The 27,168-nt window shown below is 39.9% G+C and overlaps 2 protein-coding genes across 5 annotated transcripts in view; one reads left to right on the top strand and one right to left on the bottom strand.

Annotated features, from left to right (window-relative positions):
• Positions 1 to 1,769: 1,769 nt before the first annotated feature.
• waca (WW domain containing adaptor with coiled-coil a) lies at positions 1,770 to 27,150 on the bottom strand. Of its 4 annotated transcripts, none has more exons than XM_061805076.1 (13): positions 26,962 to 27,150; positions 26,593 to 26,623; positions 25,783 to 25,975; positions 21,045 to 21,136; positions 17,285 to 17,400; positions 17,059 to 17,177; positions 10,479 to 10,730; positions 8,778 to 8,900; positions 8,460 to 8,611; positions 6,246 to 6,370; positions 4,961 to 5,159; positions 3,359 to 3,486; positions 1,770 to 3,267 (listed from the first exon to the last, which is right to left on the bottom strand). In XM_061805076.1, the coding sequence occupies exons 3-13, from the start codon at positions 25,919 to 25,921 to the stop codon at positions 3,198 to 3,200; spliced, it is 1,515 nt and encodes a 504-aa protein (XP_061661060.1). In that variant the 5' UTR covers positions 25,922 to 25,975; positions 26,593 to 26,623; positions 26,962 to 27,150; the 3' UTR covers positions 1,770 to 3,197. The 4 variants fall into 4 exon arrangements, with proteins under 4 accessions (XP_061661060.1, XP_061661061.1, XP_061661059.1 ...); XM_061805077.1 differs by having other exon boundaries at positions 27,042 to 27,140; XM_061805075.1 differs by lacking the exon at positions 26,962 to 27,150 and adding an exon at positions 26,822 to 26,955 and having other exon boundaries at positions 8,460 to 8,608.
• mpp7a (MAGUK p55 scaffold protein 7a) overlaps positions 26,589 to 27,168 on the top strand; it is a 29,080-nt gene continuing 28,500 nt past the window's right edge. The window contains exon 1 of the mRNA XM_061805072.1: positions 26,589 to 26,646. The gene's annotated coding sequence lies outside the window, so the exon portion shown is untranslated. The remainder of the gene's footprint in view (positions 26,647 to 27,168) is intronic.

Genomic DNA, 27,168 nt, shown 5'->3' on the forward strand with positions numbered 1-27,168 from the left:
AGTTGATTTCCTTGCAGTTGCCACAAGTGACTCAACTACATGATTTGTTAGACACTGTTTTTATGCTTAGATTTCCTCGCACAACCCACGAATGTTTTTTTTTTTTAATTCCAGGTTTAGGACTGGCCTTTGTTGGGTGGGGCACCAGCCACCACCTCCATGTGCCACTGCACCACCAGTATCCAATGAATCAACCTGGAGACAACAAGAAAAGCATTCCATGATGTCCACAATATAAGCTCCCCCACCAAGTGTACAACCATCTCTCATGTTTTTATTTTTATATGTAATTTTTGTTCTGTTCACAGTCTGATTTGCTTGTAATGGGAACAGTGTTGTTTTGTTGATCACCTTTTTTTGGCCAGTGCATCAAAGTCTAGTGTTAGTTTAGTTGTGGCAATTATTAGAACACATCTGAGGGGATCATCACTCCGACGTGTCCTTCTCGGATGCTTTGTTGGTTTTCATCGCACTAAAAGTCTCTCCACGCACACAAACGTGTAGAGACAAACACTAGTAGCATCCTCTGTACCGTCTTCCAGATTTATGGAAATTTGTTTGCGCTTAATGAAGCAAAAAATTCATCCAGGTTGTGAGTTCAATTTCGGTTTTAAGACACCATCACATTAGAGATCAATCAGTTCCAACTGCAGCTCCCATGGTGCTATTTCAGAATTTTGTGTGACTGAATCAAGTGCACGGCAGTTGATCAGTTTGCAGAGTGCAAGCTTGATTTTAACATCTGAGCTGTGGCCGTCAGCTTCTGAATTGATTTTTAACATAATCAGCATGCTTGATACAAAAGTGACAGCTGATTTTATATTCCTCTAAAACCACAATCAATTTTTGACAAATTTAGACACACCCTATGGCGCTTGACTGGACTTCCATGAAAATGTATTTAGTTGTCCACACTTGGCACTCACTGTCAACTTTTTTCTCACTTTTTTCACTCATGGTTGAAGAAGGGTTCAGACTGGTAGCAGAATTAAAAACAGAACAGCGAAAGTCAGTTTAATGTATTGCTTTACCTACTGCGCTACCTAGTGGAACCCATTGGCATTACAGGAGAACCCGGTGGAACCACTCCGGCATTACGGGTCAAATGAATGTCATGATTTTGAAATGATTTGGGCGATTGTATGTAAGCTTTTATTGTAACCAACTTCATTTCCAAAGTTTTCTACCCAAGACTGTCTAAGAGGTGGTGAAGATCTTTATCGCCACCCTCACATATGGTCAGGAGCTGTGAATCATTACCGAAAGATCACAGATCCAAGTGGACAAAAAGAATTAGCTCCGCAGTGACCCAAATCCCTCTTAAGAGAAAATGAGAAGCTCAGTCACCTGTGATGAGCCAGAGGAGTTGGCTGAGACATCCCTCTGCCAAGCTGTTTTAGGCACATCCCATCAAGGGGTAGCCATGGGGGACACCCAGGAGATGCTTGTCTGTCTCAGCTGACCATGAAATGTCCTGGCAAACTCTGGAAGAACTGGACTAAGCAGCCAGGGTAGATGGGAGTCTGGGCTTCCCTGCTTAAGTTACTACATTCACGACTCAACCTGGAGGATGCTAAAGAGGATGGATTGACATGTAAGGTTTCCATGACAGTGCAATGAATGAATTCTATCAGTACCAAATCTCAGAATATCGCAAAGCATTTAGTAGAATGAGCTCTGCACTTGCATGTGGGGGAAAAAGTCAATCAAGTTAAAACCAGCTAATTAGGGGTATTCACAAATGAAGTTCAAGAATGCAAAAAGACACAACCCTGGAGAGCAATTTTATTACATCTGTCATATACAGTACTTCAGGAAACAATATACAAAGCAAGGGTGTGGTCACTTTTATTGAACGTGTGGTGGAGTCGATTTTTTTAGCCTTGAAGATGACTGCATGGTAGGGAAAAAAACATCTTAGGGACCCTGTGATTCAAAGATGGAGGGCAAACAATAAGGATGGGACATGCTTTTTGAAGATTTTGTTTTATTTTTGTACATTTTATTTCATCAAACAGAAGGTCAACGAAAGCCAACAGGAGAGGGGTGTGTAGGTGAATGAGACTTTCAACAAGGCACTAGCATCATATCAAACCAAAGCCAACACTTCAATAAAATAATCAGGGTTCTCTTGAGCTTAACGTTTACTATCTTACATAATTCACATTTTAACCTTGTGACACCACACACACCTGTCCAAACCTGCCCGTTTGCTTCTTGTCCCTTCCCACACCGAGTGCAAATCAAAGTGCAGCTCTCCTCAACTCTATAAATAAACCCTTTAAATGGTGTCCACTTTGACTGTACAATGGAATGAACCCGCATCTTGAAAGGGAACACATTTAAAAAACAAAAACAAAACAATGGAACGTGGGAGGACATGGCAGGACCAAGCTGACGCCAGTCAAGAGGTGTGGGAATGATTCAAAGCAACATCCCAACTTTTCTTTCTCCCCCCCCCAGACTCACACACAACCAAACCACCAGGCACTATTTTGTCGAGACTGGGAGATGCAGGGCCACCAAAAATCTGCAAATACACCACCCAACTATTAGGAGCAACTGTGTTGAACTTTGCTGGAAGGAGATGTTTCACCATGCCTGAGTGGACTTCACTCCAAGAGGGCAGAGGAGGGAAGAGTCATCAGTTCATCGAGGGTTGAGGAGGAAAGAAAACAGTGTTCCTCTGTATCGCTAGGCCTCGGTGTAAATTAATGACTCAAAATTTTGTGTGATCTAGTAACCGATAACAGGAAGCTGCAGACGGGTTAACATGAAGGAAAGGCTAGCTAAAGAATGTAGCCGCCAAGGCGCTGATTAGTTTGGATGTCAAAAGCTTTGATAGACATGGCTTTCCATGGCTTCGTTCTACAAAACATATTTACAACAGATAACATCTACAGGAAATCTACATTTTTTCATTTTTCTTTTTCTAATAAAGCAGACTTGTAAATTACCCCTCCTCTCCAACCAGCTCTTCCATTCCTCTTTTCTCTTGGTTCTTCGCCGCCCAAACGTTCCAAAGATAAACCAACAACAGCTCCTGTGTGCATGTGTTAAGATGAGCCTTGAGAACTAAAAAAACCGCTCTGTCTCTGGGTTTCCAGCTATGTGCAATGGGTCTCCCTCCTCCTATACCCCCCCCTTTTTTTTTTAACCCTCCTTGGACGCCCGCTTCGACTTGTGACAAGAAGTTCTCAGACCATGAAAGAATTCTGGTTCTTCAGCTTTTCAAGTTCTTTGATTTGCTGTCTTAGAAACAGTATCCTGTGGGAGAAGGAAACCAAGAAGAGAAATTAGTTGTCAGTCTTTTTGGATTACGACAGTCTCAAGGGCTTTTGTGCTAAAGCCTTCTTACCTTTGCTCGCGCAATGTGGCTTGTATTTCACTGACTCGGACCAAGGAACGCAGGTTTTTAAGCTCAGTGCAGTTCTCAGACATGCAGATGCTACCCATCGTGTGAGCCTCTTCACGTAATCTTGATGCCTGTACCACAAATGGTTTGACAAATGCATACAATTTAGTAATAGTCTATCTCGCATAAGATAAACAGAATGAAGAGAAATAACGCTAAAATCCTTTGTTCAAATGACTGGTTTGACACAAAGAACACTGCATATTACCAAAAGAACACTGTACCTATGGTGAAGTATGGTGAAGGCAGCAACATTCTTTGGAGCAGTTTTTCTAAAACTGGGACTATGAGGGCCTTAGTTTTAAGTAGAAGGAAATATGAGCAATATCAAACTGTAGTTAGTCGTAGTGAAAACCTTTCAGAATGACAGTGCCCCAGACAAAGCACTTATCCAAATCAAAGAATGGCTTCACCAAGAAAACTATGAACATTTTGGAATGCCCCATCCAAACCCAAGACCTGAATCCAATTGAACATCTGTGGCGTCATCTGAAGAGGACTGTGCACAAGAGATTCCCATGAAATATGAACTTCTGAGTGTCTTTCCCTATCCCCAAAGAAGAGTGACCAAATACTGCCACATCAAGATGTACCAAAAAGAAATACAAAAATAAGAATAAAAACAGAAAAATAGCCAAGTGAACTTAAAATGGTAAATGAAATTAAAATTAATTTTCACTGATCAGACCCAAGGCTTATTACCTCTAAACCTGTTAAAATGAGAAATAATGTAAACAGTCTTGGGGGAAAAAAAAAAAAAAAATCTTAAAAAGATGCATCAAAATGACAGGGTCCCAAAAAATTTCCAGAACAGTTGAGAAATAGAGTAACTGACATCCATCAGTCTGGAAAGGGTTACAAAAACCTTTTCAAAAGCAAGAGAACTATGATCCTCACATGGAGAAAACATGAAACACTGGTTAACCTTCTGTCAAATAGGTTGCCATGCCACGTGAAGCGATGAAGCAATTGATCAAAGAAGTGTCCAGGCTTTAAAGATTTCCCCAAGAAAACAGGAAAGACTCACTCAGGAGGCAACAAAGGAACTCAAGACAACTTCTAAAGACAAGCAAGCCTCCCTTGCCTCAGTTAAGGTCAGTGTTCTTGACAACAATAAGGAAGACACTCGGTAAAGTGGCATCATGGCAGAGTTCCAAGTTCATAACAACTGCTGACCAATCAAAATATAAAGGTCTTGCTTTTGCAAAGAATTATCTCAATGATTCCCAAGACTCTTGGGAGAATATTACAGAGTTATAATAAGCTTTTTGGAGGGTTTGTGTCTCTACATTTGGTGTAAATGTAGCACAGCATTTCATAAAGAGAACATCATACCAATAGTCAAACATGATGGTAGTAGTATGATAGTTTGCTTTGGTCCTTCAGGACCTGAACAGCTAGAAGTGATTGCTATCCCACCTCATTACTTTATACTTGCCATAGCCCTTTGTTGTGTCCTAATTCATACATGCACCAGTACATTCTTCCACAGGGTTCCATCGCATGAATTTCACAAGAAATTAAATTTGAGCAGCTGGTACAAACCTGTTTCTCTGCGTGTTCAGCAGGCCAACCTTGGACATGCTTGATAAGATTCTCGTTGAAGTGAGCAGCAAGGGTGGGTGTGAAAGATGAGGACGGCCGGGTTGCGGAGGAGGTGGGCGTGGCAGAGACCGATGTAGGGGGGTTGCTGCTGCTGCCATGTGCGACATGGTTGGGACCAGGAGAGGGACTCCTCTGACTGCTGTGGTCGATAATAGTAGCGTATTAAAGCGTGTTTAGTTTAAATCGGTCTCACACAAGGTGCACACACTAAGATTCTCTGTGGTACAATGACTTTTGAAACTGCCTGAAACATTTTAATACAAATTTGTTACGCTATTTAAAACTAAAATAGGTTGTTATCAGGTGACTTCAAGATTTATATGTTGAAAAAAATACAATTGTATGGAACTGGGTGACCATGTAATACTGAGTTAACATTTTTAGATTGTGCTTGATGTTGTCTAATTTATCATTGACCTTTGGCATTGCCGCCTTTAAGAGCATCTTGATATTGTGCATGCTATATTAGATCAAAACATTTCTTAATATCTGCGTCCGGAAGTAAGTGCCCTTGAACCAAGAAAGATGGCTCAGTTCCAGTTGTCCATTACCCATACACTATTATGTACCTTTTGGTAACTTACATTAGCTGCTCACAACCATTTTCATTGATTTAATATCTATACAAACTCCCCATAGAAATAAGCCAAAGTGCATCCAGGACTTGGTTTTATCATTTTACCTGCAAAGAAACTGTGCCACAAAAACATTGACAGGAGCTCAGAGCATGTCAGTGTTTTCTTTCTGAATATATTAATTATGTTTGAAACGCTAAATATATGTGTAGTGCTGAATTGTTTTGATATAGCTTAAGCATCTTTTATGCCGTGTGAATGTTCCTTATGATTCTATCATTACTCTTCTCTGTGGTGTGTATTCATGCCACTTTTTTGGGCGTGCTTACTGCCAAATGAATGAAATGAGTCAACTTTGTTTCCATTAATGACCAGCAGATGGCGAGACAACAGTGACTACAGCCGTCTTGTGAGCCAACAGAATTCATAAATGGGAAAAAAAAAAAGGCCATTTCCTTACAATGGTTAGTTAGAATGTTCGCTGGGATAGGTGCCGGCACTCCCGCGACCTTTGTGAGGATAAGCATCTTACAAAATGGACATGACAAAGATTTGTTGTTTCTGTTGTAAACCGATGACACACATGCTTCTTCCAAGCATAGGGAACAAGACCTCAATTATTCTGAACGGCTTCTGCAATGTGCTCTTACCTTTGGCGCTGGAGGGTGCGTGGTGATGCTGTGGTAGCATCATGAGTGTGCTGCTTATCACTGGGAAGGGGCTGCTGGGATGTCTGCTGAGGATGAGATGACTGCTTGACTGCTAGTGTGCTCACCTATACAACAATCACCCAACATGCAATATGATGTTAGACTGGATTTCACTGCTCAATTCTGATTTAATGCCTAAAAAGTAGCTTGGGTTCACTTTCTAACTGGTACGAGTAGCAAAAGGTAAAACCTTTCAGATCTGCTCATTTTGTCGGTGTGAAACTTTTGTTTTCCCATGAACGAGATCTCACCTAACTCTTGTGGTTACGTCGGCACTTAAAGGCAAAGGGGAAAAATGGTGAAACTCCTTAAGTGCTTAAACAAGCTTTTAAGCACTTTCATGCTTTTTTTTCTGTCATTTTAAACGTGTAGTTGGAATGAAAGGTGAGTCGAGAGAAGTGTTTAATTTCGGAGTGAAGACAGCATTTCCGTTCCATGACAGCGCTCATTCGCTGTGTGGTTCTCCGCAAGTCTGTGGCTTTTCACATCAAGAAGAATCGTGACATTTCTTCTGTACCTGAGTAGAAGGCAGGATACTAGCAGAAACTATTTTTTTTTAGGGCAGCACATAGGGAAACCACTTCGGTCTTCATAATACAAGGCCTAGAATAACCTTTAGACTTTGGCACTATTAGACTAAGTGTGCCATCAGGAAACAACAACAACAACAACAAAAAATCAATTAAAGAAACTAAATTGTTTTGAGTTTTTCATCACTTTAAAAAGAAAGATGAGGTTGCTATGGCAATGGGGACCAGTAAAACAAACAACTGTACTCTAGGCTTTACATAATCAGGATTTTTGGGGCTGATCACCAATCAGCAGATTAAAAAAAAAAAGAATCAATCTGCTCAAAAGATGGAGCAATGTGTATTACAATGTGTTATGGCATACACTTATGTACTTAATTGTTAAAAAAATATATTTTTTTTCCATCTATTTATTCCAGTGACGCATAGGGACTGACAGAACACCTGAATAATCTTCTATGAGAGGGCATGAGGTACATACAGTATGCATGTGATGTTTCTACTTTTTGTGACAATTTTGTTTGTTGTGTGCCATGAGATTTTTCAGTTGTTAAATATGTACCATGGCTCCATACAGGTTGGAAATCACTGCTCTAATCAGATCATGTATTCTATCTAATCAGTCAGGTCAAACCAACATTACAATATGAGGGAAATAATGGAAACTAACTTACTGTAATTAAATGTCATGGTAATTAAATTACTTTTCATGATTCGACAGAACACCTGCATGTTCACTTACAACCATTAGTGCTAGGCTAAGGAACATTTTTTTTACCCACTTGCAAGTGGCATCGTATTACAAGTACATGAACATACCTCAAGCAAGCTGTAAACTGTGACCCCCAACGCATGCTGTTCCCCATTTTGTTCTAATAAACACACCAGGTGATCCATTATTGTTGTCATTGCCATGAAATTGAGTGTATGCGGTCACGTTTGCGTTGACAAGATAAAGCGCAATTATTATGAAAAACAGGACACGCTGGTATCAGAATACAAGATTTTCTTGTAGTCTGACATAAACTCGTGAACGACCAATTTTTTTCGTGTAGTCTGTGCCACACCGCCAATGTATTTTTAAAAAAAATAACTATTGGTTGTCAGACATTTACAGTACTACATCAAAAGACACGCGATAAGGCTAAAAATAAACTAGTTTTGGATACTGTACACGATGGAGAGACAGAAAAAAATGTCTTTTGCAGAGCCGATGAATGACCGGCGAATTATAGCATTAAAGCCGATCAGCATAAAATGTTAATTATAGGCCGATACCTATCTCATCTGTGAAAATTGTACTGCAGTTCTATTGTATTTCAGCAAGAAATGCTCGGGTAAATAAGTAGGATATAGTTGATATAATAACCAGACATAAGTACTTCCCAAAAGAGCAAACACCAGATAAGACAATTAAAACAAGGCCTGTGGGAAGTTACTGATCAGTGGGGACTGAACGAAGAGTTAATCATAGACGGGCTACAAGGCTCAACTCAAGTCAAATCCATGCTTTGGGCAGGCAGATTTTTTTAAATGTAAAAGTAGTTAACTAATGGAGTTGTTGGTATTCATTATGACATAGAAATCTGAAATCTTGAACAGTTATATCTTATTTGCCAACTACCTTTGATAGTGAGATGACCGACTGTGTGCTGAGTAGGGGCTTGAGGGGACCAGCATTGGTTTGTGGTGTGCTGATACGGGGAGAAACATAAGATCTGGGTGATGATGCATCTGACGTTAACGACATTGGTGACTGGTTTGACTGCTGAGCTGCTAATGACAAAACAAAAAAATACAAGCATATGAAGACCAAGTACAACATAAAATTTATCAATCAGCAGAAAATGTGTTATTTTGGTCTTTGCTGAAGCAACATGCTAGCCTTAATGCTTATAAATATCTACATAATATTGCCCAACTTTCCCCAGGTTTCTCTTACCGTGGCTGGAGAGTTGAGCTGCTTGAGACAGAATAGTAGTAATATTGAAAGCTGATGGTCCAGCAGTAAGAATCTTATGCAGCATTGACTGTAATGAAGCTTGTGTGACGGCAGCTGTCAAAACTAAATGGAAAATAAGCAACATCAACAACAACGTAAGTTACATCTAGACCAGAAAAAAATAGGACCTACACTGCTTCACGTCCAGAATTTGTCTATGTGCAATTGACTACTGAAAAGAAGAAGAAAAAAAAGTGCATGGGAGTCATCTGCTTATAAAATAGTTGGATTTCTACAGGGCCAATGTAACAAATTTGTACCCAAGTCAAAACATGCTGTGTCCATCACACAAACAGGTGTGACACAGTACAGTAAGTATTTCTCAGAAAAAACAGTATAAAAGTAAAAAAAGTCAATGAAATACAAGAAAATACTGTAAAAATTGAGCATGCCCGAGATGAGATAGCTGCATTGATTTCTTTGCTTAGTTATCACAGAATTGTTTCCGATCAAACTAAATTTAACTAATGAAGAAAACCCAACCTAAGTAAATACAAACCCAAGTAAATACGAAATACACTTTTAGTTAAGAAAACCAATCAACCTCTGTATGAAAAAATATATATACCCCTCCCCTGATATTTCCTTGACTTTGAGTTAGAGGACTTCAGTGTTTATTTAGTAAACCAAATGCGTGTGTAAAAGTAATCACAAACAAGGACACTCATGAAAATATACAGTATTTCAAATTCTGATGGCCTGAAGAATTTGAAGCCAAAGCCAATAAAGACCCAACACAGTGACATTGTGAGGTTGCATAAAGAGAGGCACACGACATTGCCAATAGTATTCATTCACCTACCTTGAGTGAGTTAAGGGGACAGCCTATTCACAAACACCATTCTTCTGGGAAGGCTTTCCACAAGGTTCATGAGTGAATTTATGGGAAACTTTGACCATTCTTCCCAAAATTCATTTGAGAGGTCACACAATGATGTTGGGGAAGTAGGCTTGCCTCTCAGTCTTTCCTCTAATCCATCCCAAGGGTGTTCAATCAGGTTGTGACTGCAGGACTGTAAGTAGGTCAGTCAAGTCCATCTACACCAAAGTCTGGAAGTCTGTCTTTATGGATCTTGCTTTTTGCATAGGTGCTCTATCACAGTGGCACCAATGGAACTGTCCAAAATACTGGATTTTTTTTTCCAGTAAAAGAAAAAGAATCCTCCATCATCCCAGTCAATTTCATGCTCCGAACTTTGTGGAACAGTTTGAGGATGCCCCCTTCCTGTTCCAATATGAATACACCTGGGGTAGATGAAGCTCCCTGGCTTCTAAAGTCCTGACCTTAACCCAATTGAACAGTAGATAGAGCGGACCCTGAATTGAATGAGAGCCAAATCTTCTCATTCAACGCCGATGTGTGAACATACAAATGTGCTTTGGGAAGAATGCTACCAAATTATGAGAGAATAAATGGACTCCTAAACATTTTTGAAAGCCTTCCAAAAAGAGGTCAAGATTTTATAGGTGCAAGTAGTGGACTGAGGTCTCATTAAACTTTATGGATTAAAAAAGGGATTATGAATGAAGTCCATATGAGAGTCATTCCAGGTGAGTGAATACTGTCAATATACTTTAGTGGAGATGGAGAGATTATGCACATGTTGTGATTGCAAACCAGCATAAATAGAGTGGACGTACCTTCATTAATTTTTGCCATATCCACGCTGGCATGATTGAGCTGCAGGGCAGTCTGGAGGGCAGGAAGAAGTTGCCGTAACAAAGTAGGATCTTGGAGGAGGGGAGGTGCGGGGGACTGTAGGACTGGGGAGACAGGGACTGTGGAAGAGGATGATGTCCCTGGGGTGCCTGATGAAGGGTTCAAGCTGCCTGAGCCAGAAGAAGAAGACTGCGTCGCTGGCGTCGTCGTGGGCTTCTCCGCCTGAGTAGACTCTGAAGGAAACAGAAAGATGGTCAGCATTGTAAAGGTTTGGTGCCCGTCTCTTTAACTACCCTTCCAGCACTGCCAACTATCAATTCAGAATATGCAATGAAACCTCTCAATTCAAATGCTTGAACTACCATAATAGATGTTAAAAGACCTCAGCAAATCTTGTCAGAGATATCTTGTGATACTTCAGTCAGCAGGTAAGCTTGTTTTCCTACTTTTGTGTATTTTTTGTTCTGATTCTAATACCAGTGATACCAAAGGCAAAATTGTGGTTACTCACACAGAAAAGAAGTGGGCAATATATATCACGGGCAATACAATCATGGACATTGCTTTACCGGTTTACAATTTTACATTGGAGAATATTCATTTCGTCTCTAGAAGAAAACAACCAAACCAGTGCATGGATGTCAATGAAGGAAAACAGAGGAGGATGTGTATAAAGCTCTTTATACTGCACGGGTGGGGACTGCACTGACGTCACTGTGACTATCCTCTTCTCAGTTTGCCTATATACTCAAGCGCAACCCACATGTGCTGCTTTGAAAATGCCTTGCAGTTTTCGTCCAAGTCAAAGGTGTCGCTATGGCTGGTATTGGCTCTGACACCACAAGGTGGAGTTTCACCTGCATTTTATAGCTAATTCTAGTAGCCGTTTTTACTTTCTGCAACAACAACGGCGACCGTGGAGCAGTGCTCACTAGGACAAATGGAACTAGGTGGCCAGATGATGCGTTTAATGATTAGACTTTAGACAATCAGGATTTTTGAACTGCTCATCGATCAGCGAGTGTAAAACAAAAACAAAACAATTTATCACAAGATGGAGCAATGAGTCTCTTTATACAACTCGTTAATTTCTGTATATCCTTGTGTACTCACAGACAAAATAAATGACCTTGTATTACATGGCAGTAAGTACATACAGAAATTAAAGTACAATGGTACTTCTGCCTATGAAATCTGTTCTGGAAGTAATTTTGTAACATTAATTTTTCCTAAGTAGAAGCACATTTTAGAACGACCACCTTGCAGTTTTCTTGAAATGTCCAACTTTTTAATTCCTTTCACAAGGCATTGGACTATTTCACCCCCCCCCCATACTGCATGACATCTGTGACTCGCTTAAAGGAAATCCTTACTGTAATCACAAATACTTCTTAAACACCCAACCGACCTCCTTTTTTTAAAATAGTGTTAAAATTCAATTATGCAAAAATATAACTTTTTTTTGTTTGTAGCTATCGTTTTTGTGTGCGAAGCATTCTGGGAGTGATGACTTACAATGGTTGCTGTTTCCCACCATATTTGGGTCCCACTCTCACATTAAATGTTTAATTACTGGCATATATTGTAAATTGTGAAGTGATCGCTACACAGTCATGTGTATTTGTTTGGGTACCATCCATCACGTTTAATTGCCAAAATCAAATCGATCTTTTATTGCCTTTTCAGCTAGTATTCCATAGAATGATCCCTCTGAATCTCTGTCTCATCCGTTTAAAAACCACCAGCACGTCTCGGGCATTGTGAATATTCTGCTCCAGTTCAATGTCTCCCACACTGTCGAGCAGCTCTTTTTGACCGGAAATATGGCGCCGTGGAAATGGTGACGTCACGTGCACGAGGTCTATTGCTACCCTCCCGCGAGCTAAAGGATGCTGGACACCAACCAACAGGTTACATTTAAAACCACAGAAGCATTACATCACGTTGGAAATATATGTTTTTTTTTTTTAATCGTGGCACCATACCAACACAAGCGATACAAATAGTATATAAACCATCATACATTGCTTTATAGCAATACTTGATTTAAATATTGTTGCTTAAAGGAACAGTTTGTCAAAACTAATAGGAATGGGAGCACACAAAAGTTAGTAGATGAGGGTTCAGTAGTGTTTCTTTTAATGCCAGAGTTATCCACAGATTTCACCAAGAAACATCTCTAAAAAATTGTAAAAGTATTATCAAAATTACTCTCTTGCTCAGACATTCCAATGAACCAGGCTGGAAAACTGACAGCCAATCAGCGTTTGCCACGCATGCACTGCTTCCTGTTTTGACCCCCCCCCCCCCCCCCCATTGTTCATGGATATGTTCCACCAAAAAGAGAACCTCCACCCTTTGCCATTTTCTGGCCGATTTTTGTGGAAAATAATTACAAACTATACTAAAATAGCATGACGTACAATGTTTAAGTATTTACGCGCGCATCGCCGTAAATAGTAACCGACAAGTGTTGTGTGCTTACACGTATATATCCATCCATCCATTTTCTTTGCCGCACGATGGTCGCAGGAGTGCTGGAGCCTATCCCAGCTGTAAACGGGTAGGAGGCAGGTTAGACACACGCACAAACACGGGGAGAAACTCCACACACGGAGGTCCGGGATTGAGCAGCTGCATCACCATGCTGCCTCATAAAGTATGTTGCTTATACAGTACCAGCACATGAAGCTATAACTAAGCGGCTAATAACCAGTAATGAATTAGATGCGTGCAAATTTCTCCGCTGATGAACGAGCCTCAACTGTGACAGCCACAGCTTTATCCTACCGGGTTGACCCTATAGGAGGTTAAAGAATGAGAAATTTGGGTGCGTTTTCCCAGTTTGGTCCAGAACACGTCTGCATCTTGGCTTAGCTAGAAGGAATGGTCTGTAATGCTAAGTACCGCCGACGTCAGGTGCAGGGGCAAGGATGTTTTTTCCGGTTTTGGGTGTGAAAATTGGCACATATCCAGATTTTGCTTGGATTTAAAAAATGTTCTTCAATCGCAATTTTTTTTCCCCAATTAATGTCCAAAATAATAATATGTAATATTACTTTACATTGGAGGGTTTATTGTACATATGAATTTTGAAAAAAGTCCTCCTTTAATATTAATACTTGTTTTTAATAATGCTCACAGCATATTTTGTGGCATGGTGAAATCAGCTTGTTTTACGGGGTGGTGCTGTTTCGTGCAATGAGTCACCCCTCATCCTGTCCCATATACTGCTGGGACAATGGCAAGCACGCAAGCTTTTGTTAAAATGACAACCAGTAGGTTGGAACTTGCGGGTGCATTCCTGTCGGTTTTTGCCCATCTCCTCTTCCGTCCCGCTCGGCCGCCAAGTGTTCATGGCTACCAGTTGCTTGCTACAACTAATGAAAGCAGAGCCAAGACAGTGGAAAAAAGTAAGCCCTTCTTTAGGACAGAGAAATGCATTTTTATAACAGATGGAAATATCACCAAACAATAACCTCCCCCGCCCATCAATAACGCCACAAAACAAGCAGGGGAGTTTTATAATTATAATCCTAATTTATAAATTAAAAATACTCTTTTGAAAGTCGTTTCATAATGTTAATTTTTTGTAAGTAGAAGCGAATATTACATGTAAAAAGCTTAATCCTAACCCCTGAGATCTCCACCAAAAATAAGCATTCAATGTACAAAACGTAAAGAATAACAGCCATTATGTTTATGTTTACCTTTGGCGTTGAGTGACTATGCGAAGAGAAGGTGGAGTGAAAAGCAAATGGCATCGTGGGGGACAGAGGAGGCGCAAACATATGACAGCTGAGAGATAACATACGTACGAATGAATGGACACCCACCACTTAATACCACTAAAGTTTCTTGGGGGCCCATGGTGAATAAAGATTAAGTCGGAAAAAAAACAAAAAACTCACAAAAAAGCTGTACTTCACTAATCTGCTAGCGAGCCCAAGACCCGCCTTATAAAGCCATATATATTCAAAGATGCTAGGATGGTGACGCAAAATGAATAAAATACCTGCACTTCTCAGGCAGTTTTCCATTGATTTTTTTTAATGAAATACATAAATTGAATAACAGGTAAAAAGATAAGAATATTCAATAACTGTAACCCTAGAGTTAATCGTGTGTAACAAACTTAAATAATTTCTGGTTAATAAGGATCAGTGAGAAAAATTATAAAACCTATTTGATATCAGTGATCCACACACACTGGCAAAGTGTTCTATGCAATATCTTCCACGAAAAAAAAGCTCAACTTTCCATTTTTTTTAACCTATGATTCTACATGCATGATTTGGAACACTGTGTTATAAGGACTGTAGCTAACTGGGACATAAATATGAGACTACATCAAATCACCAGAAGAGAGATCTCAAGGTAACGCAATATCCTAATAATATTCATTAAACCCGTTGGGAAGATGATCCAAGAATACACTAAGACTGTGAGACTGTTTACTGTTGGCACGATGGATGACTGGTTATCAAATCTGACTCACAGTTCTGAGGACCAGGGTTCTAATCAGACCCCCCGTGTGTGTGTGTGTGGTATCGGGGGGGCTTTGCATGTTCTCCCTGTGACTGCATGGCACTCCTGTTTCATCCCAGATTTAAAAATCATGCAGGTTAGGTTAATTGAATACTCTGAATCTCCCATATGTGAGTGTGAGTTCGAATGGTTGTTTTTATGCCCTGCAATTGAATGGCAGCCAGTTCAGGTTGCCCTGCTTTTCGCCTGAAGATAGCTGGGATCGGCTCCAGCACCCCCGCAACCCAAGTGAGGATAAGTGGAAACCAATAGGTTTATGTGCCTCCGGAGGTGCTGCGGTCTGGATTAGCAATAGACAGGGTTCATACTCAGTCGGGCCCAAAAAATTGAAGGGCTTTTTAGGTCCATTCTTAGGGGCTGACACGAAAAATTTAGGGCTGACACAGAAAAAATTTAGGGCCCACACGAAAAATTTAGGGCCATCGTGGGAAATCAAGAGTAGGGAAAAAAGACTCACACAATGGTGCCAGTACCTCAGTACCTGTGACAGTGATCACCTGTCGCCCCTTGTGGTAGTTCTCATTGATATGACCATTGTCAACGTCTTCACATAACAGTATACAGGAAAAACTGATTCTAACTACAATTGCAACTATATACAGAAATGTCTTCTACTGATGTCTGTCTCAGCACCCCTACTCTAGCTCCTTGAGCCTACCCAGTGCCTCCTCTATTTGCTGCTGCAGAGGTGCCAAAGAGGCTCTCTTGTCCTTTGCTCTGCCTCTGAGTGCATTGGGCTCAGTGATAAACCTCAGCTTCCTCTTTTCTTCTCCCTCCTCACATAGCCTGTCAGCCTTCTCAATAAGCGTAGATATATCAGTCTCTATTCTGGCTTTTTTTGGCTTTGAGGCAGTAGAGATGAAAAGTGGGCAGCGATGCCAAATGTAGCCAGGTACAAAGTCTTACTTTCCCCACAGTGGTAGTTTTTAGCAATGTCACTGTCTGGGAACATGACTGCAAACACTTTGGAATTATTTTCACAAGATTTGTAACTGTAATGGCTGCAGATCACTTTTAAAGTCCACACGATCTCTGCCTTTAACGAGTCCGCCTTCGTGTATTGAACTACGTTCAAAGAGCCTGACTTCTGGCTGGTTGAAGTCGATGGCTGAACAACTGTAGGTGCACATGCACTGCTAGTACCACTATCTGAAGTTGATGCTTCACTATTTTTATATTTTAGAAACAGATTCATACCAACGGAAGATGAGAGAGTCTTCGCCAAATCAGCGCGTCTCCTTTTTTTCCGGTCCGACTCCAGCGCTTTGACGCCCATCTTTCCTAGCTGGTAGCTCTGCTTGCACAGATGGCAGTAAAACATGTGCCGATCTTTTGCATCTTGACAAACCCAGCTTTCAAACTCCTTACTTTCAACCCAAGCATCTTGAAAAATGCACTTCCCCATGATACAAGTTGGATCGATGAAAGACGTAACGAAGACGAAGTGAAATGCCGACTCACAGAAACGAACAATGGAATATCAACGACAAGATGGCGACTCGTTGTCAACACGGTGACTTCCGTTGACAATTTCCGGCTGTTTTAGACGCCAGCGGGATCGCTAATTTTTTTTTTTTTTTTTAAATAAAAGAATTTTTTTTTTTCCTCGGGAGAATTTTGGCGGTAGAGGTCCGCCCTTTGATTTTTTTATAATTTAAGGCCTTTTTAGGGGCTTGACCGGTTTTCGCGGATTTTAAGGACTTTTAGGAGCCCCTAAATGCACCTTTGAAAATTTAGGGGTTTTTAGGGCCTTTTAGGGACGCGTGCGAACCCTGAATAGATTATCAACCGGATTCAGCATTTACCGGTCAGTGTGTGAATGACTATCCAGTGCGAAAAGTTAAATGGTTTATTTGAGGCAACAAAAAATCATTTTTGTGTGAATGCATTCTCCAAGAACAAGTGCTACTTGATGAGGACATAGAATGAAAAGTCCACCATAATGCCGACATCACCATGACAAATGGCAGCAGACAAATTGAGGAAAAATAGAATAGTTTATGTAGTTCTTACTTGTTGCTGAAAACCCAGGGGGCACTGATGTCTGCATAGCCTCCCTTCGATAGTCCCTGTCCTTGGGGAAACTGTTGACAACTGCAGTCTGTTTTGTTCCCTCTTTTTGCCGCTGTTCTCTGCGAAATAAAGAGTGCATACATTCATAATGTTACGGATAAGAGAGCCCATTATGAAAAAATAAAACGTACACAATCAAGCATATTGGTGACTGGATAATTGCTACCTCTCAAGCCACTCTTTGGGTTTCTCCCACTGGGACACCTCTGTTCGGCAGTTGTAATAGTATTTCTTTCCAGATGAGCTGATGTGCTCTGACCAGTCATCACCTGGGTCATGAGTCTGAGAAAAAGAAGAGAATTAAGAAACAGAGTCATGCAGCAAAAGTGAGTGCAATTAATGATGATAAAGTCTCTGATGCAAGAGCTTGTAATATTTATAATAGAGGCAAAGATGGGTACTTTTGGGATTTTTTAATTAAAGGCTCACCAATTGTTGAGAATAAATGAAAAATACAAGCAGTTTTCCTTTTTTTTAAAGCAACTACAGTGAAGAAAATAAGTATTTGAACACCCTGCTTTATTGCAAGTTCTTCCACTTACAAATTATGGAGGGGGCGGAAATTTTCATCATAGGTGCATGTCCACTGTGAGAGAGAAACCAAAAAGAAAAATCCAGAAATCACAATGTAAGATTTTTTAACAATTTATTTTTGTGATACAGCTGCAAATAAATATTTGAACACCTGTCTATCAGCTAGAATTCTGACCCTCAAAGACCCGTTAGTCCACATTTAAAAGTCAACCTCCACTCCATGTATTATCCTGAATCAGATGCACCCGTGTGAGGTCGTTATCTGCATAAGGACACTTGTCCACACTATACAATCAGTAAGACTCAAACTTGTAACATGGCCAAGACCAAAGAGCTATCCAACGACACCAGAAATAAAATTGTACAACTCCACACGGCTGGAAAGGACTACAGAGAAATTTCCAAGCAGCTTGGTGAAAAAAGGTCCACTGTTGAAGCAATCATTTGAAAAATGGAAGAAGCTAAACATGACTCAATCTCAATCGGACTGGACCCCCATGCAAGATATCACCTCGTAGGGTCTCAATGATCCTTAGAAAAAGGTGAGGAAGCAGCTCAGGAAAACACGACAGAACTTGGTCAATCACCTGAAAAGAGCTGGGACCACCATTTCCAAGGTGACTGTTGGTAATACACCAAGACGTCATGGTTTGAAAGCATTCATGGCACAGAAGGTTCCCCTGCTTAAACCAGCACATGTCAAGCCCCATCTCAAGTTTTCCAATGAGCATTTGGATGATACAGAGGAGTCATGGGAGAAAGTTTTGTGGTCAGATGAGACCAAAATGGAACTTTTTGATCATAATTCCACTAACCGTGTTTGGCGAAAGACACATGATGAGTTCCATCCAAAGAACACCATCCCTACTGTGAGGCATGGGGGTGGTACCATCATGCTTTGGGGGTGTTTTTATGCACATGGGACAGGACGTCTGCACTGTATTAAGGAGAGGATGACCGCGGCCATGTATTGTGAGATTCTGGGGAACAACCTCTTTCCTTCAGTCAGAGCATTGGAGATGGGTCGTGGCTGGGCCTTTCAACATGACAATGACCTGAAGCACACAGCCAGGAAAACCAAGGAGTGGATCCGTAAGAAGCACATCAAGGTTCCGGTGTGGCCTAGCCAGTCTCCAGACCTAAACCCAATAGAAAATCTTTGGAGGGAGACTCTTGTGTTTCTCAGCGACAGCCCAGAAACCTGTCTGATCTAGAGAAGATCTGTGTGGAGGAGTGGGCCAATATCTCTCCTGCAGTGTGTGCAAACCTGGTGAACAACTACAGGAAACATTTGACCTCTGTAGTTGCAAACAAAGGCTTCTGTTCCAAATATTAACATTGTTTTTCTCAGGTATTCAAAGACTTATTTGCAGCTGTATCAGACAAATACTGTAAATCATTAAAATCATACATTGTGATTTCTGGATTTTTGTTTTTAGATTATCTCTCCCACAGCAGAGATGCACCTACGGTGAAAATTTCAGCCCCCTCCATGATTTCTAAGTGGGAGAACCTGCAATATATAGAGATTAAAGTGGACTTTCGTCAAAATTCCTGAAAATACAAAGGGGTCCGGGGGCATGCCCCGCCGGGGAATTTTTTTTTTTTTTTTTAAATGGATGGCTGCGGTGCGTTGTGGCGATATCCGTGAACAAAATTCAGACAAAAATTGAAAGTAAAATTTCTAAGTCCTGACCCAAAAAGAACAAAAAAAAAATTATATATATATATATATATATATATATATATATAGATAGATAGAGAGAGAGAGAGAGAGACATAGATATAATATACACGAAAATATATCCTAGAATTTCTACACCCGTACACCAAAACATGCTTAAGAAGTTGATCTGTAGTAATTACTATTAACGTCTCAAACTTGTGACGTTGCATTGTACTGATACACTCGACCACATTGCTCACTGTCTTATAGATCTAGTAATACTAATAGTATAATGAGCTGCCTTTAATATTTTGAGATATATATGTATATTATATATATATATATATACACACACACACACACCCACTCACATTTGAAAAAATGTACGGGTGTGGTCAGTCATGCTCGCAGATAAAGTTGCGGGTGTGATTAGGGATGGCCTTAAAATAACTTACTGGATTAATATAACCTAACTGTAAATTAAAAACAAAATAAACAAATACATAACTAAAATAGAAAACTAAAACGTAAAACTCAGAAATGATAATTTCCAATTTCACCTGATATTAGTAGAACATGATATTAAACGGTATTTAAAATTTTTAAATGCACTGGCCTGTCAGGGAATAAACACGAACGGTCTATACTCGCAATGTTTTGAAAATACTGAAAGTTTAGTTCAACAATCGGCGTTCGTGGCAACAAGCTAGCGATACTGGAACAAACATTCCTGCGGGCAATCGTAACATATTGTTGGTGGGGGGGAGCACGCACCACGTGAGTGACGTAAATAGGAGGCCGGCTTGCTCCAATGCGCCTTAATGTGCATGCGCTCGACATATTGGCCACACCTGAATCAAGCGACGCGGTGGATGATAGTGTTTTTTTTCTGTGCTTTTTTTTTTTTTTACGCTGTCACACTGCCTCGCGATGGACGCAATGAGCACCCCTGGTGTAACTGAATTTCCTTTGACATGCCTCATGATGTTGATGACTGTTGACGTAAATGCGCTTGCATTACGTGAAGCAGTTCTGAACATGCGCTTTCGTACTTGCTCCGCACATGCTCAGTACAGTTAACTTGCATTTCCTGTTTCCAGGTGAATACCGGTTGTTTCGGAGCAGACTTGTTTAGTTAACAACGTTTATGAAATAAACACGTAAATTAATGTCAAGACCACACAAAATAAGCGACGTCTTAAGAGAATGCGAGGGGAGGGGTGTTACTTTACTAGTGTTAGTGCCTCAACATGGCTACGCTCGTGAAAGAAAAACAACAAACTCAAACGCATGTTCGTTCAATGTTTTCAACTAATACCCGGATCAATTTTTGGCAATTTTTCCTCAATTTTCATGAAAATGTAAAAATCCAGAGGACTTTCATCACTGAATATAGCAGGGTGTTCAAATACTTATTTCTTTCATTGTATTTACCCAGAAAACACATTTTATCCCATCTTAAATGTTCAACTTGTGTCCACCTTCAAGTTGGAATTGACAGAAATTATCATCAAAACAAGAGCAACAATTGCACAACAAAGAGTAATGTGTTTACTGTACGTAGCACTGACTTCACAAGTCAATGAAAAACAAGAATCAAGGAAACGATCAGATTGAGCTATTCACCACCAAGTAAAAAAAGACAAGACTGACAATGGCACAGACAACAGTAGTCGTCAAGAAACAATTCAGTGACATTTTGTTTCAGTTACATGAGGCATCTTACTGTGTCTGAGGTTTTGCTGGGGTTTGAATGGGAGTTGGAGCTTTGAAGGGTACTGTGGTTGTGAGAATTTTCATGTGGCGAATAACTGGTCCCTGCAACACAAATTTTTCGTCAAAAAAAAAAATTCCACATTCCTCAAGTAATGACTGCTTTTAGTTTGTTGAACTTATTTGACTGATGGAGAATGCTCATCAAAACTAAAAAAAGACAATATTTGGTTAAACACCAATTTCGTCTGAAACCAAATATACAAGTAAGATCTGGAAGATTTGGGTAAAAATAATTGGATTATTTTGATCCCTTTTACAATCACAATTAGTCCTCACCAGGGATCGCAACCGGGTACAAATAAACGGTTATAACCGGTTTTCGTTTTTTTAAAACCGAAACCGTAATGGGACTTTCGAAATCGGTTAAAATTTCCAATCATTTCTTCCGGTTCCGGTACTCCACATTGCGCTATTTTTTCAACATCATTTCCATTTTTTTCAAGTTTCGCTGTTAGAGTAAAGTTGGACTCAAAAGAACATTCAGTTAAATCAAAGAAACATCAAACATGGCATCGAGGAAACGCTCGGTATACTTTCATGCCCTTTCTGAAAGTCTGAAAGAAGAATGTTAACATTAAAAACATTTTTACAAAAAAATTTTAAATTTAACTGACACGAGTGCGTTGTTGAAAGCCACATTCAACAAGCTTGTTTGTCAATATTGTATATAAACTACCCCATTACTGCGGAGTAAATTAACGATTGATGGTGTAGCGCCGGAGAAAAGGACTTGGAGGCGGAATGTCGGACACAGGAACACAACTTGTTTTATTGGCAGAAATAAAAACACTACTCGCATAAGGGGGGGAACTCTGTGAACTCGTCACTCCGGAAGATCAACAACAAAAACAGTCCGTGCGGAACCCCACACCCCAAATCGTGGTCCTGCGGGTGAATTATGTAAACACCACAATGGTACCGGTTTTAAAACCGGTTAATCGTTTTTTTGCTACAGCTGTTCGGTTAAAACCGGGTATGAAAGTAAGCGTTTTGCGATCCCTAGTCCTCACGTTAGGGAACATTTTTTATAACAAACAAGACTCAGATTAAATAAGAACTGAGCATTTAAAAAAAAAAAAATTAACAATGTACCTCCTCCCACAAAAATCGACGTTATCAAGGACTCACTGAGGAACTGTTACTACAAAGTCTAATCACAAATTGCAACTAAATGAAAACATACATCTTATGCATAAAAGGCAAAGTCTGTAAGCACGTATATTTAATTTGAAAATGCCTATTGTCAAAATAATGATTTGTCAAGGTCAGTACGTCTCTCCGTTACTCTGCTTTGACCATTTGTCAGTCATGCAGGGTCACAAACTGCAAAAAACAACAGTTGTGATTACCCTCTCTATTAACTCCCAGGAGTTTTCATTGCAGCCAGACAAGATGATAAGCTCAAGCTAAGGCAGCAATGACGACTGTTAACTGTGTCTTGGCGTGATAAGTCACCTCGACATCAACATGCTGAGAGATCATCTTCAAAATAAAAGCTTCATACATTACTACACAGGAAATCAATGCTATTTTATGTTTTATTCTGTAGTTGGTACAGCAGGGCTTAACCATACATTTGTGCCCAAGTGGCTGGCTGACTAAGTGGTGGACAATGCTTTAAATGAAGCACTTTCGCAGCATCTGTATTCTGCATGTTAAAAAAAATAAAAGAATTTGCAAACGATCGTGCTTGTTCAATCGTGACAGCCAAATTTGTGATCACCATTAAAATTTTATACACTATGGCAACCCTAATCCAAGCATTTATACTTTCTAAATGAGAGTGTTTCAAAGGTTTGCATGCAGCTCTCTTTAGTTTTTGATACAGACAATCAACCTGGATAATGCGTCAATATTCTTCCATGAATGCCTCAGCTGGTTTTTGACAAAATTTGCTCTCGTTCTATCAAGATAAACTCTGCACTTATGGCAGCAATTTCAATGGAACATGGAAAATGCAAATAAACACCCCCAAAAGCTCATTATTTAAGACATGCTCCCCGGTGGCTCAAGGAAGCCACTGTATTTCAGTTCACTTGCTGATGGGCAATTAATGACATAAAAATGCCAAAATGTCCTATTTTTCTGACTTTGTGAGCAACCATACACAAATGAATGCATGTAAAACACTTGGTTAAAGAGAAGATAAAAGTCACTTGGCACTGACTGTAAAACATCTGTGGGATGCACAAGAAAACGAGTGCATCAACAGTGCCCAAAAGATCCAGTTACAATATACAAACAAATGTGCTACAAAAACCATTATAATTGGGGAAATTCATTCCCTACAAAGTGAGCACCAAAACATTACATTTGGCCATTCTAAACCATTTTTGTATATACACAAGTAAAAATGGGGGTTATTAGTTTTTGTTGATATTATTAAGCAAAGTGTGACTTTGTTTATTAAATGACGGTAAAGATATCTGTGAACAGAGCTGTTAATCATCACCACAGACCCCCGAGCATCCATCTCTGCCGAGGTGGGCTGACTCACCATGCACCAAAAGCTTGTGCGAAATTAATATGTAAAATGACTATGTGTAACATTTAATAGCTATCAGGGATGCCCATCTTGCTTAAGTGTGTGTGTGTTAGTGCTGGCAGACTCTTGCAGTAACTGTGATTAACCGATACAGTTGGCAAATTGAGGGACATAAACAATTAAGCGTCTTTGGGTGCTTTAACGTTGAGAGTTTCTGTCATTGATCCCAATCTGGTTATGTGTTCGTACACAAAATCTGTCCTGTTTCCTGATTCAGTTATGGTTCAGAGAGTACATTCCAATTGTATCAAAATGCAGCGCAACAACCAATGTGATGTCTTCTGTTCTCTTATTTTCCCCAAAAATGCAAACAAGACGATTAGATGCAGAGATTATGTGAATAAGGAAACACTTTTATAACAAAATGGACAAAACTGGCAGAGTACCAGCCTACATTACACCAGTACGAACAAATGATCCTCATTCACATGATGGAGACATGGTGCTATCAGACATCTAAACAAAACACTGTGTGAATAGACAAACTAAAATATCATGCACCAAAGTTGTGTCCTGTTTACAACCCCCCACTCTTAAATCCCCATTACTACTATACTTTCAAATTATATTATTCACTTTCTTACTTTTCCAGATACATTTCGACTCACACACTCATATCGGGTCATCCTGTTAGCAACCAAAGCCATCCCCTATTGGTGTGCTGCTGCAGGTATGGCACGTCTCAGAATGCAGAGGCAGTGCAAGTTCTTTAAATGTGATGCGCTGATTTGCTCATTACAAAGAATCGAACTTTGACAGCAAGAGTTCCTTTGGAATCATACCAGATATTTCAAAGAGGGAAAGAAACGATGAGTGGTCCTCGGTTTACAATCGCATAACCAAAATGAAACCCACCATACCGCAGTCTATCAATAAGCTATGGTAATGCATCAGGAAAGTCATGTTAACTATGAATGTATGAAAAACACTTCTTGGTCATAAAAATAAAATAAATACAATGCACCTCAGAAGTAACTGGGTGTGCCTTCTTCGTGTGACGGCTCACAAGGTATCATTATGCCGCTTTCCAAACTAGTTAATTGCGTGTCGTGCATAATATCCCAACCCAAGACCGTTGTAAACCAAGGAACTGCAGTCATAAGTTTGATTCAAACTGAGAAATCCTCATCCCCCTAAATTACCTTGAGCTATAGAATTGTGACTATTAAGAATGTTAACCCCCTCCAAAAAAGACAGCCAAATTAAGTTGCAGGTGCCCTGCTGTTTTCATCTTTTAAATCAAAACCTTTCCTTAATACCATCTGTTCAGGTAATTATTTGTTTTTGTATGATTAAGACGATAACCCGTGTCACTGTCATTGCAATTAAAGATTTTTAAATTAAACCGACCCTGTAAATTCCAAATCCCTTCCACCAAGTATACAAACATTTCATTGTACTGCATTGTTAAAAGCAAATATTCCATTCTAAAAAAAGCCTTAACTAAAAATATGTTGTGGTGACGATAAACCACTTGGCATCAATGTAACCAATCTTCTTGGTGAACTTCAAGACATTTTGTAGTCAAGCTGTCTACAATATGTAGTCATTTTTTAAAGCATTGCTTGAACAAAAATCCCACTTGTATCTGCAACCCCCACATCAACCAACATAGATCTTTATTATAATGCATATATTCCAGCTGTTGCTAAGGTTATATTTACTATATTTATTATGGACAGTGCAAATGTGTAACTCTTTTTAACCTATTGATGTAGTGATTTTTTTTCCATGGAAATAAACTTTTATTAAGGAGGGAAAACCCGTATAAGCCCAAGCAAAAGTACTTTTTGCCACCATATATTGCAGAACCAGGCCTCTCGAGCATTACAACTGTCATTTCTTCATTTTCAGCATTATACATACGCTATGCACATTTTGTACTCTTCAAAAGTAACCACAATGACTATCATTACGAGATAAGATTTGTACATGTAAGTTAATTTAGGGAACTGAATCAAGCATAAATATACTCATCAATCATGACAATTGTGTGTGAACTTTGTCATAAATGACTGCATAAAGACGCTGAGCAACACAGGCAGCGACCAGATTCACTTTATCAATAGTTTAAATATTACAATTGCAATCAAATTACGCTTGACATGATGTATAAAATGTGAACAAATTCTTAATTTCTCACCTCCGTCACGATCTCTGGCCCTTTGTGCATGGGCAGCCTTTGCTTTGGTGTGCCCTGTGCTGTCACTGTGTTTGTTTTCTGGGCTGTCAGACCTCCGAAGCACTTTGCAGGGAGGAGTGACATCTGTGTGGTCTCGCATCTTTTCATGACGGTTATCCCCTCCTGGATGGCTCTTGGATGAATATTTGAGAGTCTGGAATAAAACAAACACCGAACACATCATTACATTTACATGCCTCAATTTTCTCAGTAGCCCAGGTTAGTGATTTTTTGGTTTTTAAATTCAATACTTAAGATATGCCTGGCTAATCCTGTAAAGACAAATTATTTATGTTCAATGTTGTATTCTATTATACATCTTGATAACGTCACAGGACAAAAATAATTCGGTGCACGAGTTTGGTTTAAACTAATGCTAGGTTTCAATGGTGCCACTCGCAATTTAAGGTTTATTCCCACGTGAATTGTGATTTGAACGTTTCAAATCGTTTGCTGGATTCAAAATTACGGTCAGGCCCTAATCAGACTGGCTAGCAAGCGAGCTAACAGTAACGCGCTAATAGCACGAACAACTGTAAAATTCGCTTGAATCTTCCCCTCAACGACGGTATCCGATTATTACATTCGTTTTACACTATGTTTATCGGTTGGCAGTCTCTAGAGAGTAATGTTGGAGGGCAATTTGAAACAAATATATACTTTTGAGTTTTCCGCACTGAGTGGGGCCTGTTGAGCTGCCCAGAAGCCTCAACCGGAGTTTCCATTTTAATCTGATTTGGTGCTAGCAAGCTACATCTAGCTTCCAAGTACCTGATAGGGCTGAGAATCTCTTCGGTCGCACCTGCAATAAGAAACAAACAAGACGTGAGTAGAATCCTTAAGTGTCGACGTTGGGGAAATGGATCAAAGTCAACGCGCAACTTTCCACACTTATTTTGGTTTCAGTAAAAAAAAAAAAATAATAAAAAAAATGGCGGATTGTCAAGCGTAGCTATAGGCGAAAGGCAAATATGAAGAAGTAATGGGAAAATATGTTTACCCATCGCCGAGTCTCGGTTGTTTCCTCGCATACATTACCATCAATGCCGTGTTATTGTGTTTGGACTGGGATGTGAAAGACTAATGACGGAACTGTCTTTTTTTTTTTTTTTTTTTTTAAATTCTTGAGAATACGGCGACCTGAAATCGTCAATTGGAGGCTAGCTGGTAGGTATTTCGATGCTATAGACAGCAGTGGTGGGAAGAGCGCCCTCCCTCACTCAGTCCATCTCCCGCACAGCCGAGCGACGTTTCTCCGGGTCACACGACAAAAACGGAGCAGTGCGGTGCCAGTCGGGTTGCCACATCGGGAACTTTCACCAGCAGATACATGGGGCGTGAATCTCA

The sequence above is a fragment of the Syngnathoides biaculeatus genome, chromosome 19 (assembly GCF_019802595.1).
Source record: "Syngnathoides biaculeatus isolate LvHL_M chromosome 19, ASM1980259v1, whole genome shotgun sequence".
Classification (NCBI taxonomy): domain Eukaryota; kingdom Metazoa; phylum Chordata; class Actinopteri; order Syngnathiformes; family Syngnathidae; genus Syngnathoides; species Syngnathoides biaculeatus.